General features: G+C 35.2%; 2 protein-coding genes across 2 annotated transcripts in view; one reads left to right on the plus strand and one right to left on the minus strand.

Moving 5' to 3' along the window:
- LOC144449326 (MAP kinase-activated protein kinase 5-like) overlaps window positions 1–4,539 on the minus strand; it is a 26,272-nt gene extending 21,733 nt beyond the window's left edge. The window contains exons 1-5 of the mRNA XM_078139846.1: window positions 4,486–4,539; window positions 3,106–3,462; window positions 1,707–1,796; window positions 1,078–1,254; window positions 145–332 (exon numbers count right to left, since the gene is read on the minus strand). Coding sequence (XP_077995972.1) covers window positions 145–332; window positions 1,078–1,254; window positions 1,707–1,796; window positions 3,106–3,462; window positions 4,486–4,539 — 866 coding nt within the window. The remainder of the gene's footprint in view (window positions 1–144; window positions 333–1,077; window positions 1,255–1,706; window positions 1,797–3,105; window positions 3,463–4,485) is intronic.
- A 405-nt stretch (window positions 4,540–4,944) lies between these two features.
- LOC144449327 (ubiquitin carboxyl-terminal hydrolase 30-like) lies at window positions 4,945–9,890 on the plus strand. Its single transcript, XM_078139848.1, has 9 exons — window positions 4,945–5,062; window positions 5,482–5,652; window positions 6,318–6,418; window positions 6,836–6,934; window positions 7,724–7,858; window positions 8,196–8,450; window positions 8,798–8,981; window positions 9,336–9,486; window positions 9,668–9,890. The coding sequence occupies exons 1-9, from the start codon at window positions 4,945–4,947 to the stop codon at window positions 9,888–9,890; spliced, it is 1,437 nt and encodes a 478-aa protein (XP_077995974.1).
- Window positions 9,891–12,636: the final 2,746 nt, after the last annotated feature.

The following is a 12,636-nucleotide window of genomic DNA, read 5'->3' on the forward strand; positions in this document are numbered from 1 at the left end:
TTGTGATCTAGGGGTTTCGTCACTACAGGTCTCTGACGCATAGTGAAAAGGCCCCTTAGGTCACTTATATTTGTATTGGCTGATTGGAAAAAAAAATTCTGAAATGATCTAAATGTTAAAGTTCAGAGGTTAAAGTTCACTGACCTTTTGACTACATCTTTGGCTTGTCTTGATACAATACTCCATTCACTAGGAGGGAATTCATAGTCACCAGCCATGATCCTTCGTTTCATGTCTTTAGTGATTGTTTTAGATGGAGTTTCTGAATAAAATGGTGGATAGCCACACAACATGATGTAGATAATAACACCTAGTGACCACATATCACAGCTCTAGAAATGAAAATAAACACATCATAAAATGTGTACTGTCTTACATTTGATTTGATATACATTTTCATGCGGTCAGCTGTATACCTAATTCTGTGTTTCTCATGACTCGACTGAATCTATACTTCTTCAATCTGGCAAAATAAGTTTAAAAATTGATGCCCTCTATGGCAGGATTAGAATTAATCTCAACATTACTGATTGTATGATGTCAACCCCACAAGTGTGTATCTGAGAGAAAGTTATTGTTTCTTGCTGAAATTTGGGAAATTTAATAAAACAAATTCTTCAAAGTTTCCTTCTGAATTTAATTGTCATTTCAAAATGATTTAGACTGTTAAAGTATGATTATGAAATGACATGAAAGTATCACCAACATGTACATAATACACTTACTTTTCTTAAATTCTCAAAATTTTTAACCAACGACCGACCCATCCTTTTTATGGTGTTACGATGAGAAATACAGAATTACATATGGGTGCCCTAAGTAAAAATTTATAATTTTTTAAAAAGAATTTTTTTTTTAATTTGGTTATGTTTTATACTGAATAATTTCTTCCATGTATATTACATAAGTGAAACTGCCAATAAGTTGGTATGTTTCTTTGGAAGACTTGTATAACTATTTTGGATTAGGAAATAATATAGGAATGGTATGGAATGGATATGTTTTCATTCCATTACATGAAATAGGGAATGATACAGAAAAGACAGGAATGGGTAGACAGAGCATTGAATTGTTAACCTTGTCATATGTATACTGTGTTGAAGTGGTTGGTATAATTCCACGTTGTTCTCGTCTTTGATGTCGTTGTGCTTCCAGTACCTGTGGTGATACGTAGTACGGTGTGTACTGTGGAGTTGTCAAGTGGCCATCATCAACCTTGGCAAAACCAAAATCTGTCAACTTGACAGGTGAATCCTGAAAAAACAAAGTATTTTGTAAATCAGCATTTCATCCACCTTGTAAAAACTGATACTTGATAGATGATCTCTCCAATCTTTGTGCCCATGTGCATCTTGGGAAACATTGCATGATGGGAGTATCATAAAGTTACATAAAATATTTGGTACTAAATTGAAATTTATCATGCAAGTATGCTGCAGCCTTTTCAGTACAAAAATGATTAAAAAATAACATAATTCCTTAGCCAAAACAAGAATTTTTAATCCATTTAATATTTGATATCTAAATTATGAGTATATATTGTTGCAGCTTAGTAAGTAAGATTTCAAAACAGTCACAATACATTTACTGGTACTTAATTAAGGTTTCCACTTTCTTTGTTTTTGTTATCAGATAATAACAGATTCTTTATATAATAAATTTAACCTTTTCTTTTAAGAAATGTTGAGGTACATTAAAATTTTCACCTCTGAGTTGTCTTTGAGTAGCAAATTTTCTGGTTTGAGGTCTCGGTGTGCAATATTGAGAGTGTGACATCTCTGTACAGCCAGGGCAATCTGTAATGAAAAATAGCAGAATGTGATGAGTGTAGTATATAAATGAAGTGTTCTTAGTAGTTTCTATAAAATATGGCACTTTATACATATTTGATTTTGTAGGAAAAGAAGTTTCATCTGTTTTAACACATTGGCAGCTAGAATAAGATAAAAGGTAAGTACAACAGAGTTTTGAACAAAATTTAATTGATCATAAACATAGCTACCTTCATATCAAAATCCATCTGTGTCAGGACAAGTATATCAAATGTGTTTTTCCTCTTTGTTGAGACAATACCTCAACATAACTTTCACTTTTATCTTTTTGACCAATTTTTATGCCATTTTTAGCAGTTCTTTGAGCAGTAGTCTTTATTTTTTAGTGACGTGCGTATGAGCACCGTCATGGATATATGGCATTTTACTAAATAAATGTTTATTATCATTATTTCATTATAAGTAGATTTGTACGCCAAACACAAAATTGAAAATTGTTACCTGACATTGTCCGACTGCATACTTAAGTCTTTGTCAGCAAACTGACTAACAATGCATTAACCTTTCATTTTCATTTTATTAAGTTTATTTTCTATAACTTGGTTGCACATTTTCTTAACTAAATATCCTTATCTAAACACACTAAATTTTTTGTACTCTTTGTGAATACTAAAGTTTTTGTTTGTCAAATCAAACTTTCACTTCTTTATCGAAATTTAATTTTTCTTTGTTTGTGTACATTTTATTTATTTCATCAGTCATACATATACTCTCAGATTATTCCAGTCAGTGTTAACAGACAGTATTTGTATTATAGCTCTTTCAAAACTTGATAAATAAATGATGACTTTTAAAAAAAATGATTGCCTTTACTTATCAAAAGTATTCATCAAAATAAACCACTGAATTTTTCATAAGTTTAACCTTTTAAAATTGACACTGTGCCTCTTTTTTAGGTTGTTATCACGTAAGTTACTTGAAATCAAGTCAATTGAGTGAACTTGTCAGTGTATACTTCAACACGGTGTGGGGATCTGGAAGGGACTGTCGCAATAAAGATGTCGCAAGGGTTAAAAGTAATTTTGATTAATAAATATGATATCCAATTCTTAAAAACCTCACTTTGCACTGTTATCCAACCTAAAATTGACTAGGTAAGTTTACATCAATCCATCTACATTAGTTACTAAAGTAACAATAAATCTTCAGTCATGCAAAACAAATTTGTCAATTTTACAGAGAAAGTCATAAATTCAAATTAATATGGCAGCAATCCACCATGAGTAATATCACGTCTAATCCTCTATAGACAATATCAGTATATCATAGATACCTGTTTTGCATACACAGCAGCCTGTTTTTCAGTAAATCCACGTTTCTGACTGATCCTGTCAAATAGTTCCCCTCCATCCATTAACCCCATCACCATGAGTAACCGTGGTCGCGGATAATCCTCTCCGGGAAATTGCACATCATTTGCATAGAGATCATAAACAGTAACAATATGTGGATGTCCACTACATTGTACATGTAAGTTCACTTCTGTTTGAGATTTGGGTTTATCTAGAAGTACTTTCAGAGCAAATCTTTCTCCGGTGGAAAGTTTAGAACATGGTCGAACGGGACCATTTATTCCAGTGCCAAGCTTCTGAGACCAATTCACAGAGTAATCATCCAAAATAGAATGAGTCTGAGAAAAAAAAGTATATTAATTTAAATAATTGTAATGACAACAGAAATGCATGAATGCTTTCTAGACATTTTGACACAAGTTTCAGAGCCAGACGTTTTGTCACTACTACTGTGAATGGTTCGGCACCACCACCAAACATGATTCGGCACTACTAATTTGGCATCAATCTAGACATTTCTGTCCTTCTTTCATACCATCTAGATTGTCTAGAAGCGATGCAGAAATGTCTTTGGTACCAGTACCAAAACATCTAGTACCAGGGAATGTGATGGCCAGAAATAGTCAGGTGCAAAAACGTCCAGCTTGTTAAAATTAGATGTATAATCTAATCACATCAGAACAGTTGAAATTGGTCACATTAAAATTCAAAGACAGAGATTTGCTTATGACTATGATACAAGTTTTCTACACCACCAAAATTGAGACTAGACCACTATGTAACTACAACTACTATTATTAGCCCCTTCACTCCCTGTCATACCAGGGTCAGCTTGCTGCCATGGCAATCACATTTAATATTCTACCATAACCATAACAATAATGCAATTTTTTAAAATTGTATATAGGCCAAAAAATTATTCTAGGGCCTGATATTTTCTTTAATTATCATGATTATTCTACATTAACACTTGCAGATCACTGTGACTGGGAAACTATAATTGAAATAAGAAGTAGATAATATCACTCTTCTGTGATACGATGATCAAACTGTTAGAAAAAACAAAAAAATTCCCAGAGGTACCTGTTTTCTCCATCAATAATATACATTATGTGGCTTGATAAATACAAAATGTGTACATTTATGAATTAATAAAGTCAACCTTTCTTGTTTTACATCCCTCTTCTATTGTCATCGATAATATGTGTACATTGTATGCCAACACAAATTAAAAAGATAGTTCGACAACATCACACTGCTGAACGACATTGTTTGACCTTGTACATGGAAGCCGTTTTTTAATTACATTCGACAACACCATTCAATGTTCGATATTCAAACACAACGTAGAAATGGTTTACCTTTATTTTCAGGCCTGCATTCGTAGAACAGTGCATCGATGCGGGTCCAGCCATTCTTCAAGTTTCATTTCAAACCACGATTCTCATTTGTTTGCCAAAAAATAATCTCTCCTTCGCGTTTAAAATCGTTCAGCTGTGTGTATATTCGATTCCCTGTCATTCGTACGTACGTACATGAAGAGATGTGTGTCAAAGGTTAGAGTTCAAAGTGTATGACGCGGTTTTCATCATGGCGTACTGATTCTACATATTGAACATTGACGCAATAAGTATTGGCTCATATATCTGTTGATATCCTGTAAAAAGCACATAATAATCAAAGAAAAGGGTGAAGTTCTGCACAAATCTACGCGCATATCAATGGAGTGAACCGAAGACAAAATGTGACCACGTTTTCAGTTGAAACAATTATTGTTTAGGAGAGTCGTGCATCAAAGTTCATTGCTCAATCAAATCGATATGATCTTGAGTTTTTCCACTAAGGATTTAGGATTGCTGGGTGGTCTGGCAGCTGCCATACTAACTGGTGTTTATGTGCTATGGGGTCCGGAATCAAAAAGTTCGAAAAAGAAAACAGGTAGGTAGAGCTCTCCGCCATGCATATATTCTGCACATGATAGCTAGTTCAATTATGCTGATGCACAGCGCCCCCTAACCCTCTAGTTGTGACAGCAAATATGATTACGATAGAAGTGCAACGTCAACTAACCGCAATCAAAGTTTCAGTAAAGTGCATCAGAAGTTAACTTTTTTATTTTTGATATAACATTTTTTTAATTTTTCCATAATTTAAGTGTGAAAAGTTATGTTTCATCCTTTAGTATAATTCCCTAATAGAATTTAGTAATATTTGAATTTATATCTGCGAATACAGTGTGTTTAAAAAAAAGAAGAAGAAGATTTTGTACAATACTCTGGGATTAATCATATTACACATCATAATACTCAAGCATATTTCCAATTTATATTGTTCCATCTCAATATTTTATTTTTCAGGTAAATGTCCAGGTTTGATCAACCATGGCAATACATGTTTTTTGAATGCAGTCTTGCAGAGTTTTGCATCATGTCCATCCTTTGTCAGTTGGCTTGGTGAGTTCATGGAGAGTCATTCTGATGAGGATTGTAACCAATATTTGGCATTTTCATTACTCAAGGTGGCAAAAGGTATGTAGTAAATCATAGAGTAATGAGTATCCCCCTATAAATTGTTGAAATAGTATGGTCCAATTAACATAACAATATACTCTGTTGTTATGATAATTTCACATGGGTCTATCATTAGTAATAGGGGAGCACATTAGAATGTGTATGATCTATCTGACTGTGAGACATAATTATTATGTTGTACATACTGAGCCTAATGTTCATTGGTGCAAGTGTCACTGAACATTCACTTCAGATCAGATAGTATTATCTGTCTGCCTTACTTCTGTACTTCTCTCTACCTTTAATTCTGTCAAATTATACATAACAATATTCCTTAATGAAATTTCTGGTTCCTAGCCTAAAACTCTGGGTATAGTATACAAGATATTTTTTGGTCTTGTGAAAAGAAAATCAATGGTGATGCTGCTTCCAAATTGTCCACTTCATATAAACACTCTCTGTTTCTGGTAGGAGTAGAAAGTCAGGAAGTATGTTACACAGCAGATTCCTGATTTGAAATGGAGCTGACATCAGTTGTTGTGTTTGTCCTTGTAGTGTTATGCAATGACAATGGTGAGTGTTACGTTTGTCTTTGTAGTGTTATGCAATGACAATGGTGAGTGTTGCATTTGTCCTTGTAGTGTTATGCAATGACAGTTGTTGTGTTATGTTTGCCTTTACAGTGTTATGCAGTGAAGGGAATGACAATGAAGACACCTATGATCCAAAGGAGGTGTTAGAAGCATTACGTGTCAGGAGATGGGTGATTTCATGGGATCAACAGGTAAACAAAATGAAATTGTTCATCAGCAGGTAAACAGTGTGAAAACAAAATAACCAGGTATGTTCAGTGAAGGACTGTTTTTTTTGACCAATTTCATTCAGTGGTGTACAAAAAAACTTAGTATGATTGACCAATTTGCAAAAGACTGTCTGAGAGTGTAGTAAAGATTGCCATGCAAATTATTGTAAGTATGATATTAAACCTTCTTGGATAGCATAGATTGTTTCATACATATCACTTCATGTATTCAGGTTTTTGAAATGTTGTCGGGTCCAAATTTACTCTTTTTTTTCTTCAAATAAGACTAGGTTTGTTTGATACTATATTGATATGAGCATCCCTAACTCATTTGGGTTTTACTCTTACTTTTTGGGTTTGCCAGCAGTAATTGAGATTTGCTGTGTGTTATTTCCACAGGATGCTCATGAATTATTTCATGTTTTAACCATGACTATGTCAGAAGAAGCTGAAAAGTTTCCAGCTCACCCATCATTACTTGATGTAGCTACACTAGAGGTACGATATTATCCAATGTGTGAATCGTTAAACACAAGTTCCCCTTTGTGCAGCCAATGGAATTCAAGTCACATTGACCAGTATGATCATTCTTGCCAATAAAAGTAGCTTTTCAAGTGTGTGCTTCATGGGAAGAGTTGTGTTGACATGGATGGGTTGACATACATACATACATACATACATACATACATACATACATACATACATACATACATACATGCATGCGCATGCATGCATGCATGCATTCATCCATCCATCCATACATACATCCATCCATCCATACATACATACATACATACATACATACATACATACATACATACATACATACATACATACATACATACATACATACATACATACATACATACATACATACATACATACATACATACATACATACATACATACATACATACATACATACATACATACATACATACATACATACATACATACATGGATGGATGGATGGATGGATACATGGATGGGTTGGTTGTTTGGACAGTCAGATGGACAATCGATCGGTTAGTTGGTCAGTTGGTGGGTGGGTGGGATGGATGGATGGATTGACAAGTGATTCATTGGTGTAAGACAACAGTTGTGCCTCAAATGGCCAAGTGAAGGAAAACTATTGAGAATGATATTCTTCATGTCAAAAATGTGAATGCCAAAGGCCAGTTGTGAAAAAGCCATATTGTGGGATGGATTGGTGCTACACATTTAGAGAAGTTGTAGCAATTTTTTATTGCTAATTCAAAAAGTATTATCACTTCCTTTACGTTCCAGGCTAGATATGGAATTCAAGAGAAAGCAAGAAGTCGTTGTCAAACACCATTGCTACGGTTACCAAGTAGCAAGATTGACCATCCATTCAGTGGATCACTTGCTAGTCAGCTGACATGCAAACAGTGTGGGTACAAGGTAAGTCAGTTGATGGGTAATGTAAGCTGTATGGGTACAAGGTAAACCAGTTGATGGGTAATGTAAGCTGTAGGGGTACAAGGTAAGTCAGATGATGATTATGTAATCTATAGGGTACGGGTAAGTTAGTTGATGGGTAATGAAAGCTGTAGAGGTCAACATGCCTCTTCAAAAAGTACAACAAAATTTTAAAAAAAACAAAAACAAAAACGTTTTTGTTGTACAATGACTTTAATCAAAAAAGGTTATGTATATCATAGACTTAGTGTAGCTGACAGTCAGCACACAATGTACAGTGTAGTTTTATAATGTTGATGTGGGTTTTTTTGTCTTCCAGTGCCCTATCAAGTATGATATCTTTGACAGTATTTCACTTAGTTTATCACCAAACCATTTTGGTAGTTTTACACTGGAAGCTTTATTGAATCGTTTTGTGATGTCAGAAATAGTGGAAGACGTGGAGTGTTCGGGTTGTGCCAAAATATTGGCAAAGTTTCATTTACGGAAAGTGAACAAAAATGGCACCAGAGATAACACAACTGAAAACATCAAACCAAAAGCTACTTTTATCAAACAGCTAAATTTAGGAAAGGTGAGTTTGAATTAACTTATGCCTGAATTCCATTGGCAACTAGCTACAGTGTGCCAAGATTATGCTAACTAACAGAGGTGTAATATTCAAGTACGCCATACGCCAGTCATCAGAAAGAAAAAAGATTTTTTACTTTGGCCACTAGGAGTGCTCTTTTGAAGTGAAAGTTGCATTCTCAATCATTGAAACATTCTGCTTACTTGTTCAAATTCAGTTGTGCATTGACACATTTGAGTTTATAATATAAACCCGATGTAACTGTTGTTTTCCCAACCCAGGCTTCATTATTTTTCCCAGTTTGATTGTAGTAAATTTTCCCCTACTGACAGGTATTTTCTCTTTGACAGTTACCGCAATGCTTATGCATACATATTAACAGAAGGATCTGGTTGAATAATGGCATGCCGATGAAGAGGGAAGATTATGTCCAGTTTCCAGAAACTCTTAACATGGACAGATTTCGATACTTACATCAAACAAATGTACAAGATGGATTGCGAAGACTCAATGATTTAAAAACTGTCATTGATTGCCATGCAGAAAACAAAGCTGAAGATAGGTAAGTAGTTATAGAGAGAGAGAGGCACTTATGCACTTTTAGACAGTGGACACTGGCAAGATCACTTCAGACAAGCACTAGCCAGTACAGAATCAAACTAAAACTATTGTTGTTACATGTTGACATTAAATAAGAGTTACTGTGGTTATTATAAACCTCGTGCCAGTTCCTAGATGTTGATCATTTTGACCAATGATGTTACCCCCTCTGGATATCTCCCATACACCAAAATCTATTCTATATGTACAGACACTTATGCAAGCATTCAAAATATTTAATCAGCCCTGTCACCTGTATTAATTTCAATTCTGTCTTGTATTCCAGTGCCATGCCTGCTACCCCTTACTTTTGCAATGGTGCCTTCCACCAAATCAAGTCCCATCCTATGATGACAGGCATGCCCTCCCTCTACAGAAATGGACTCAACAAATCTCTATTGGAGAGAGCTTCAGATTTGACCAAACCAGTCTATCAAAGGTATGTTACCAACACTAATTAAACATCAGGAGTGAAAGATTATGCTGTGAGCAATAGAGGAACTTGCTTTTACTAGGTAGTTTTAGCACAGCTTGAGACAGACTAAGAGGTACCTTTGGTTGAAAAGTGTTGTATTTAATAAGGAAAAGACAAAAGTCATAATTTTTCTGTTCTTTTACAGACAAATGTCAGCGGAGTGTAACTATAGGTTACATGCAGCAGTTGTTCATATGGGTGATGCCTATTCAGGCCATTTTGTCACATATCGTCGCATGCCAAAGCCAGGTCTGTCTGGTGCATGCCAGTGGCTGTACACATCAGATACAAGTGTCCGCAAAGCGTCGATGAAAGAAGTGATGTCAGCACAGGCATATATGCTGTTTTATGAGAAGATAACAAGATGAAGTGTATAAAGTCTTTGGAATTCTCTCAACCCGAAATTGAATTTACTCCTAGCAAGTCAAGGAATATTCAATATTATATCACATTGTTTTCATATAGCCTTCAGACACTTCATGTGGTATGAACTATTGACCCAGAGTGACCTCAATTTGCATATAGGGGCACTAGTAGCATTCTATTTTCCCTAGGGTAATATTCATGTTGTATGGAGGTCATATCAGTGATTTGCTTGTGACTATGGAAAGAATATGTGCCCAAGAATGCTACCAGTATGTGTTATAAAACATAATTGCCTGGCCTTATTCAGACACTAGCAGATGCCATATCACCCCTCATTCTGTCATGTCACAACTATTTAATGGCTTTCAGCCTAAGGGAATAGTTGCTACATAACAGCTCTTGTGGGTTATTGGCATTTACTAACCCTTGTAGCCAGACAGTAAACGTATATTATAGTCTATACAAAACACTATGTCAAGGCACCATCATACAGTAACACCATATTCCGGTTCCGGTTACAAATGTTCCAGCCATTTTGCACATAAGGATCACAAGAGGGTGCCCTGGATTTTACAAAGTGAGGGCTAATATTTGGTCATGGCTACTGATCGTACAGCAATGCACAAAGCCATGAATAAAATGTATGTGAAACATTACAGTAGTGGCTAGGCATGTTTTGATGACTGGTGATTGCTAGTACAGCAGTACAGCAAGAACAACATGGAAAATGATAGTAACTTCGTGTCTGCTGCCTTTATGCTACAATACTCAACTAATCTATTCCTCACTTTTGACCCCAACCAGTGCTCCTAGTGGTCAAACCATAAAATCCTTTATCTCTCTCTCTGATAACAGGAATATGCCATATTGCCTTACCACGTTGAGCCAAGTGGTTGCCATGACAACATATATATTAGTCTACCAATATTACAAAGGTCTTGGATCAAACTTTGACAACTTCTACCGAGGATAATGTAATGCCATTGGAATAACTTGTGAGGAGAGTCTGAGTTGTAATTTGTCTTGGATATTTGGCATCCTGACATGCGATAATCATACTATTTTCCTTTCCTATTTAGTCTCTTGGAACATAAAAAATTACCCCATTATAAACCGGGAATTCATCATCAGCTCATCTCCTATTCATTTGGGTTTTGCAGCCAGACATCTAGTCTAGAGACTATACGTGTTTTCTGTCTCTCTCCACCATCTAGTCAAATGGCTTCCTCTAGCACGACATTCCGTTCTAACCACCGACAGCATAGTTTAATGCTATTGGAGTGTTGATATAAAGGTAATGGCATTATCACATTCTCATGTGTGTGACTTATTTCAAAAGGAAATTTGAGGACTGTCCATTGGAAAATTTTATCTCGGGCTGTGAGAATTGTAATCTCTTTGTGTCTGTAACTTGTATATTAAAAGCTGCAGTGTTTCTTTGCCACATACTGGTCAGTTCCCAATGTACAAGTGAATATTTACAACTGTATTTCAATTCCTACCCTGAAACCAGGAATGTATTCAAAATACTAATAGAACACAAAGCCAATGCTGTTTAGAATTCACCATAAAATACACTTTATATGTTTAAAGAACATTGTGCCTTCCAATTGATATCACTAAATTATTTCTCCAAAAGTCAGAAATTACTACTGCGGAAACTTATCTTTTGGCTAATGAAAATATAGACAAACTAAAACTATTGTTTTTCGTTGCGGTAGATTACGCAAATGGATTGCAACAATGCCTCTGTTGTGCAGATGTTATCATCCTGTTATCAACATAGTGTTAACATTGGAAGTTTGCGAAATGTAGTCTGCAAGATCATGGAAGTCAGTAGAAGCACTACCTACTGAGAGTACTCGGTAAAAACCGATGTCAATAAGGGATTTTATGCCACGTTGCAGATCTCGCGAGATATGCAAATATGCCTAGCAACAATGGCTGTCAAACGTGATCATGGTTAAGCTTTCGTCGTGGTCATGTGTGATGATGTTGAGAACAATAGTGTCACTAAGCATTGACACTTTTAGCTCGGCCACCCTCAAGTGGTTGCTATGGATACAATAGCTCACACAGGATCTCATGAAATCTGCTGAGACGAAAAACGGCTTATTCAATAGCCTATATCAACATGTGGTAATGACAGTTTTAGTCTGTGTCTATCTTACTTAGCTGAAACCTTAGTTTTCATCGTCATATTCCTCCCCCCCTAAATTTCACTGTAACAATACGTATAAATGTAATCATCTATATGCACTGAGAAACCACTCTGTTGTCATAAAAGTGGTTTCTTTTTAAACACAAAGAGTACAAAACTAAAACGTGAAAAGTGCTTTTCTATGTAAAATTTGAGTAGAGATAGGATTGTAAGGGCCAAGTGATAGTATTCATGCATAGACTACATTGTATAATTATCGTATTATTCATGCATTTCGGTCAGTTCATGTATTTGGGTCAATTCATGTATTTCGGTCAGTTCATGTATTTGGGTCAATTCATGTGTTTCAGTCAATTCATGTATTTCGGTCAGTTCATGTATTTCAGTCAATTCATGTATTTGAGTCAGTTCATGTATTTGAGTCAATTCATGTATTTCGGTCAGTTCATGTAATTGAGTCAATTCATGTATTTGAGTCAATTCATGTATTTGAGTCAATTCATGTATTTGAGTCAGTTCATGTATTTCAGTCAATTCATGTATTTCGGTCAATTCATGTATTTGAGTCAATTCATGTATTTGAGTCA

Source organism: Glandiceps talaboti, chromosome 18, assembly GCF_964340395.1.
Source record: "Glandiceps talaboti chromosome 18, keGlaTala1.1, whole genome shotgun sequence".
Lineage (NCBI taxonomy): Eukaryota > Metazoa > Hemichordata > Enteropneusta > Spengelidae > Glandiceps > Glandiceps talaboti.

Bases quoted from the DNA above. Each gene is read 5' to 3' on its own strand.
- LOC144449327 (XM_078139848.1), top strand. From the start codon at position 4,945: ATGATCTTGAGTTTTTCCACTAAGGATTTAGGATTGCTGGGTGGTCTG. The intron at 6,935-7,723 runs GTACGATATTAT...TTTACGTTCCAG, and splicing joins TTGATGTAGCTACACTAGAG to GCTAGATATGGAATTCAAGA. The intron at 8,451-8,797 runs GTGAGTTTGAAT...TCTCTTTGACAG, and splicing joins AACAGCTAAATTTAGGAAAG to TTACCGCAATGCTTATGCAT.